At 36.0% G+C, this 7,205-nt stretch overlaps 1 protein-coding gene across 1 annotated transcript; it reads left to right on the top strand.

Annotated features, from left to right (window-relative positions):
- Positions 1–1,089: 1,089 nt before the first annotated feature.
- On the top strand, positions 1,090–6,133 carry LOC123535234 (uncharacterized). The gene is made up of 3 exons (XM_053518974.1): positions 1,090–1,415; positions 3,041–5,101; positions 5,541–6,133. Exons 1-3 carry the CDS (start codon positions 1,385–1,387, stop codon positions 5,729–5,731), a joined length of 2,283 nt encoding a protein of 760 aa, XP_053374949.1. The 5' UTR covers positions 1,090–1,384; the 3' UTR covers positions 5,732–6,133.
- Positions 6,134–7,205: the final 1,072 nt, after the last annotated feature.

The raw sequence follows: 7,205 nt of genomic DNA, 5'->3' as shown, positions 1-7,205 counted from the left end.
TAATATTCGTACTTTGTCAGAAGAAATGCATTAAAGATCCCGCTTAATTTGCGCTAATTAATGTAAATTGGCATTCACCGAGTTTCTGATATTGTCAATGTCAATTTGCACGTAGAAAAAATTTAGAAATTGTCAGACTGGATTCCCAGGCTGCAACATTGTCTGCATAGTGCAGTAAAGATACCATAATATCGTCTATAATAGTACCACAGTTAGGGCAAAATTTATTTTGCCAGGTCATTAACATAGAATGAGAAAAGTGTCTGAGACAGAACACAACCTTGTTTTACCCTTCCATTTATTTTAATGAATAACTCGTCTTTACATCACATGAAACAAGTGTAAAGACTGAACAGCGTGTACAAATTTTACATCAATACCAATTTGCATAAACCTATACCAATTTAAAAGCCTTTCTAAGTTTTTTTTTTTATCAAACGCTTTCTCAGCTTCAGTGATTCCTAGCTGATCAATGACTATCTATGAATGCAGCGCTGATAAATATTATCTAAACCACACTTTTTCATGCTTATCACACAAAAAAAAAATGAAGGTAAAAGACCGTTAATGATTATCGGAAATGTCCGTTCGATTTCGGCAATCTCTGGTGTGAACAAGATGTCACATATTATACAGAATTCACTTTCAAAAGCTTCAATATCATCAAAACAGTTACCCTCAAACAGGCAATTTCCATCTGCATCTACAACCAAAATGTTCAAAGTTGAACAGAGTACACGTAAATTCTTTTTAATCATATGGTAGAAAGTTGATAAATTCATAACTGTAAAAATCTACATTCTACAGGCAAAAGTATAAACAGAATTGTGATTTTCTTAAACTGCAAAATTTAAGGGTTTTCATTGGCTAAGTATCTTTGTATATCACAATATTTTGAAAAAAAGTACATTGCAGGATTCTTTTTTGACATTTCTTGACCTATAACGTCCAATGCAATGCGCCTACGTAACATTTACATACAGTAGCTACATCTTCATGCCCTATTTCCGCCCCGTTAGTAAACTTTGATGCACTTTAACTTTTTTTCTAAACTGACGCGCATAGGCAAGCGCATTTGCGGTTGTCTTGTCTATTTTAATGACTGTTTACAATTAATAAAGAATAACCTTGGTGTCATAAAAGTGATATTAATTACCATGTTTTCTAGGTAATGCATACATGTAGATGACAATTAATAACGGAGGTCAACAAAAAGTGACCATGTCATTTTGTCCACTTAAAGGAGATATGATAATTTGTTTACTATTTAATACGTATACTTGTTTTGTACGGTGTTTATTCCGGACTTACCTTAACGTACGACCTGACATGTAAAAAGACGTTGCACGTTGTTATAACTATTGCTGGATTAAAAATAAACAAAATGAATTTAATTGTTTATGTTACCATTATTGGTAAGTTATGTTTTTATCTTTGAGGAGAGGAATTAATAATTGGACTTTGATTAGATTGTTATTAAAAATACTTTGATTTTCAAGATAATTTCCTTTAACTAAAATGTAACTGCTTTTAAGAATGTTAGAAAATCTAAAATAGGTTAATTTTAACTTGGAATGGTTATTATTTAAAGGTAATTTACTGCGTAGAGGTATTTTCATATTTCATTCTTTATTTTCAGCGAAACATTGAGTGACAGCATTTTGTCCATATATATGTTTAAGCTGGATCTTAAATACAATGTATATCTTTACCTCCGCGTTTAGTTAATACTAATTTATCTAAGCTCGATTGTGATGACAGTTTCTAGCTTATTTGAACCGCTTCTTGGAAATGCAGCACTGGTGTCATACAAGAGAGTGTGGTCATGACCCAATGAGGCTCGAAGGCTTACGGCCCCGGGTTGAGCGGCTGATAGTCACCTTTCCTCCAGGTTTTAGGCCGTATATGCTCGGTCAGTATGGGCCTGTGGCTGCATGTCAGATTAATCACTGGATGAAATGAATAACTAAATGTTGATTAATAACTAATTGAAACAAATTAATTTCACCGGGGGATGTATATCTTAGGCCGTACAAACTTGGATCTATGTTTAGCGACATTTGGCTTATAGGTTTTAGCCTGTCTGGTTGAAAAAAAAAAACAATACTAAAAATGTTATAAATTGTTTGTGACGATGTATAAATTATGCCTCTTCTGTTCATTTATGAATTAGTACCTCACTTTAAGGTAATGTCATTTTACGCTGGTTTTTAATGCACTTAATAAATATTTCATTTGTTTAAAATGCATAACATTATCAAAACTCTTAGGTGTAGTATCAGGTAGAAAATTTACAAGAAGTCTATGTTGAAAAGTTTAAAAGGGGTTTTATTATAAGTTGTTAAAAACATGTTTTATTATGAATAGTCATTTTCTTTCTTTTTTAAAAAAATATTTTGTTTTGTAAATTAATTATTTGTATTTTATGTCTTGTTTTTAAACGCCTTCGTCTATGCCGAGACAGATGTTGTCAATACAAAAGATAAATATACATGCATCGTCATTTCTTGCTTTTTTTTCCTGGCGACACTTTGTTGTTGCTTTTTCCTGCATGGTAGGTAGGTTTTCAGAAAGGACGGGACACTAATCATAGACGCAATTTGGTATGGCCTTACACACTGTTTCTGTCAAAGCAGTGAGACTTTTCCTTACAACCTACTGTAAGCAGAGACCACTCCGCTCTAATGACCATACATTTTATTTCAAAATTTAAACAACTGGAGTATATTTAACCTTTACCCTGCTATATTTCTAAAACTGATTGGTCCATCATTCAATTTGGGCAGTACCATTTATTATTTAAAAGGGTCTTCGCTGAAAATTTACTGACTGAATAGTGAACTGTGCAGACTATGATCAGCCTGAACGTCTTGATCTGTACTGGTCGCAATGGTAGAATCACTTGCCGCGATCAGGCTAAAGGTTAAACTGTGAATAAAGACCACCTATAAATAAACACAATGGACTCTATACAGAAATTTTCTGCATATGTAAAGTGCATTGATATATTTTTATCAACCCACAGTCTTTAATATTTCAGGATTAGCGCACGCTAGTAGCACACCTTCCCCACAGAACGTAAAAGTTGCCAGTTCCCAACCACTTCCTGCAATAACCGGAAGTACTACTCAGCCACTTCCTGTAGTAACCGGAAGTACTACCCAGCCACTTCCTGAAGTAACCGGTAATATCAATAAACAATCGTCAGTGACAACTGCGAGGAAAGATGGTATACCAGAAATTAGCACCACAGCTCCTTTTGCCACCATATCTACTTCAAATAAAAATTCAGATAATTCTAATGCGCTGGAAAGTGGGATTTTAGGCATTATAGGAACGCAAGACGCTGTTAATCTAGAGGTAAAGGCCATTGCAGATATTCCTCACGGTGGATTAAGTAACACGAAAGAAAGTGGTAATGCAGTTCCTGCTGAGGTAGCCGAGAATCCTGGTAAAGATTCTAACGATATTGTACTTATAGATCATGCAAGCGGGCAAGTTGAAGTTTTAACAACAGTTAACTCAGATAATGGGATATCAAATGCATCAGTAGATGCCGTAACTGCAAATAAACAAAACATAAATAACAGTACTCCAACAGAAACCGCCGAAATTCCAAAAGAAGTTAAAATATCAGCGAAAGAAAAAAAGATCACTGATCCTTCTAGTGACAACATAATTAACCCAGCTATAAATTCTGTAAGTGATAAAAAGGTTGCAGGCTCAGACATGCCAAGTGAATTAATAACAGACCAATCTTTAAACGACGTAAAGGTAAAAGACCAGTCGATCACTATAAAAACAGGCACGCAAGGAAATAATATGAGACTTGTAAATGTCGCTCCAGAAACAGTACATGGGAATGATCCAAAGAGCACACAGGAAGTAAATAAAAACAACAGAAAGGTAGACAAACATTCAAAAGACGGTCACAGTCAAAAGAGCGATCCAATGGTAAATGAAGATGTTGCAATGAACAAGGTGTTAGTTACCGGGGATATCAATTTAGATACAAATAAAGCTGATAAAACGACAAACTGTAACGTTAAGAATAGTAAATGTGTACCCACAAGAGCAGAACTTGTTGCTGCAGGAGTTGATAACGTCGACTTAATGCAACACGCCGTCGATCTAAAATCTCCCAAATTTATCTTGGACACAAGTAAAACAGCCGAGGCAAATGGAAATAAAGCTGGTGAGAACAACAATTGTAATGTCAAGAATAGTAAATGTGTTCCCACGCGAGAAGAACTTGTCGCAGCAGGAGTTGATAATGTCGACTTAATGCAACACGCCATCGATATAAAACCTCCCAAGTTTATCTTGGACAAGCTGTCCACAAGTAAAACAGCCGAGGCAAATGGAAATACAGCTGGTGAGAACAAAAATTGTAACGTCAAGAATAGTAAATGTGTTCCCACGCGAGAAGAACTTGTGGCAGCAGGAGTTGATAATGTTGACTTAATGCAACATGCCGTCGATCTAAAACCTTCCAAGTTTAATTCAAATAAACCATCTAGCAGTAAAACAGCAGAAACAAACTCAAATAAACCTAGTACAGGTTGTAATGTAAAGAACAGTACATGCGTTCCTTCAGAGAAAGAACCTATCGCTGCCGGAATGGACATGAACGTTCCTATGCAATTTAGTATTGATACAGAAAATGCTTTCCTTGGACAGTTAAAGCAAAGTGAACCAGACGTCGTTGATACGAATACAGCGAAAGCATTGAACATTGTTGATAGCACTAACACAGGCATCAGTATGACTTCCAGTTCCGAAAATAAAGACAAAAGGGCAGGAAATGCGCCGACTTTTAAAACGTCTGCAGATGAAATCACCAAGGTGATGCAGCCAGCAACAATTCAACAAATCCCAGAGCCGAGCCAAACAACACAACCGACGAAATCAGCCGAACTGACTACAGCTAGCAACGCATTACAAACTTCAACAGCAATTAGCGCTAAAATGACGTCAGCAGCGGAGCAGACGACAAGCGCGACAACAGAGTTCCAGACTTGTCCTAGCATAAAATGTCAAGAAACATGTGCTTATGGCAGAAAAGTCAACTCGAACGGATGTGAAACATGCGAGTGCAAATGTAAGTACCAAAGGTAGTTTAATGAGTATTGCACAGAAATCTTATAATGTTTCTTCATTAGTTTCCATAAGTTATTGTGTCTGAAATCATTAGTCCTCCGCCTCTGATTCATAGGGGGAAGTTGGAAGTTACTTACGGAGAACATATTAGTACTGATACAAAATACAGGAACAATTTTTTGGTTAACTGTCCGCCAATACATAACTGAACTACTGTTGGAAACGGTACAAAACCCTATAAATAAAAAGATGATCTGCTTTAAATAACTTCTCATTCAGTGATATATTCCATCTACTTTGACACCATAATGCGGTAAGATAAATCGATTCCTGTTACTTCCAAACTTTTTCAGCCGTCGCAGTCAGTCTTAATGTTATTTTTTCATATTTAGGGGGAAAACAAGAAATTTGGATATATACACATTTGTTTTTGCTTTCAGTTTCAAACAATTGTCCACGAGTTTCAACAGCGTCTAGACTGCTCTGTCTTCTTCGTGCAAGAACAGATCAAAATTGTGCATCGAACGCAGACTGTAGGCGGAACCGGATATGCTGCCCAGGCGCGTGCGGACCAGTTTGCAGACGAGCGTCCAGACGCAGTTCCATGTTTCTGTCTATGCTAGTTGATTAATAGCTGAAGTATTTTAGAAACCAGATTAATCCTACATTGTGTATAATAGTGCATTTTTATCTTAGAGGGAATGCAGTCATGATAGGGTGTTTTAAGGAAGAACTAAGGAAAATAGTTCACACTTAATATTATGTCCGCCATGTGTTTGTATCGTTTATGATTAGACTGGTGATAACGTTTGTTTATATTTTTTTCAAATTTGTTCAAATATAATCCAATTCGCGGTGTATTTTACTTTCTCTAAATAAGGACATTAACTGACGATATCTGTAGTTTTCAAAAGTGAGGTTCCACGAAAATCAACAACTGCGAGTGGCTCCTGTGCAAATATTTAAAACAAAATACAGGTAGACTGTAGGTGTACATAGTATACTGTATATCGAATATATTTGGTGTTTCTTTGTCTTGCTTTGTTCATTTCTGCGACTTGCAATAAAATTCTCAGTATTTTATAATGACATAGGTAAATATCTGTTAAGACAACCTTATTACAGCGAAAATCTGTGCTACGATGTTTGAATATCCGACAATGCAAGACGAAGTTGTTTTATTTTTCTGAACATACACATAAACATACAAACGGACCGACGAACGCACGGACAAACAGGAGAAACAGTATATCCCCATTACCAAAGACTGGGGACATAAAAATGATTTATAAAAGAAATTAAGTACTCTGACCTTTAGATCCTGCACCAGTATTTTTATGCTTTTTTGCATCATAGAAGAATTTCTGCATTTTAATTTAGAAAACAAATCTGAAGTGATGTTTGCGATTTTGTATTTTTAACTGGTGACATTTCACCAGAGGCGGGTTGATGAGAGGGCGGTGGAAATGGCCGGCACAAGGATACAATCAAGAGGGCCATGATGGTCCTAAATACTCTTTCCTGGTCTTGACCTTGAATATAAGTGATGACATGTTTCATATATGCAACAGTTTTGTTACTTGTGAAAATCATTAATTCTAAATTATGATACATAGATCCGTGGTAAAGAGGAAATCAAGCATCCATCAAGTAGTTCAAGAGAAGTAAATTAAAGGTTCTACTTTTAAAAATTTCTCAAAGTGCAGTCAACCAGAACGACTTTAAAGGAAATTAAAAACGTATTTTCAGGGATGTTATTGACCAAGTTTGGTGAATATCTATAAAGCGATTCACTCGAAGCCACTTAGAGGCATTTTTCCTGTTTTTAACTTTGACAAACGCTAAGGGTTGTGGTGGTGGGGGATGAGGGGGGCAAGCAATACTATTTTATAGGACAGGGAGAACCATTTAAGGATGCTACTGATCAAGTTCGGTGAAGATACATCTCATCTTCTGGTTCGTAAGAAGAAGTCGTTTAATGGATTATTCTATTTTTTAAACTCTTAACAACCCAGTTGCCTCAACAAAGGATAGAGTGCAATCATCTTAACAAATTTGAGAGGTCAGTACATACTGGTTGTGAGAAGTTCCCGAGTTAGCTCCGA

Source organism: Mercenaria mercenaria, chromosome 12 (genome assembly GCF_021730395.1).
Source record: "Mercenaria mercenaria strain notata chromosome 12, MADL_Memer_1, whole genome shotgun sequence".
Taxonomy (NCBI): Eukaryota; Metazoa; Mollusca; class Bivalvia; order Venerida; family Veneridae; genus Mercenaria; species Mercenaria mercenaria.
The sequence above is the reverse complement of the archived record's forward strand: the minus strand, read 5'-3'. Positions and strand labels throughout refer to the sequence as shown.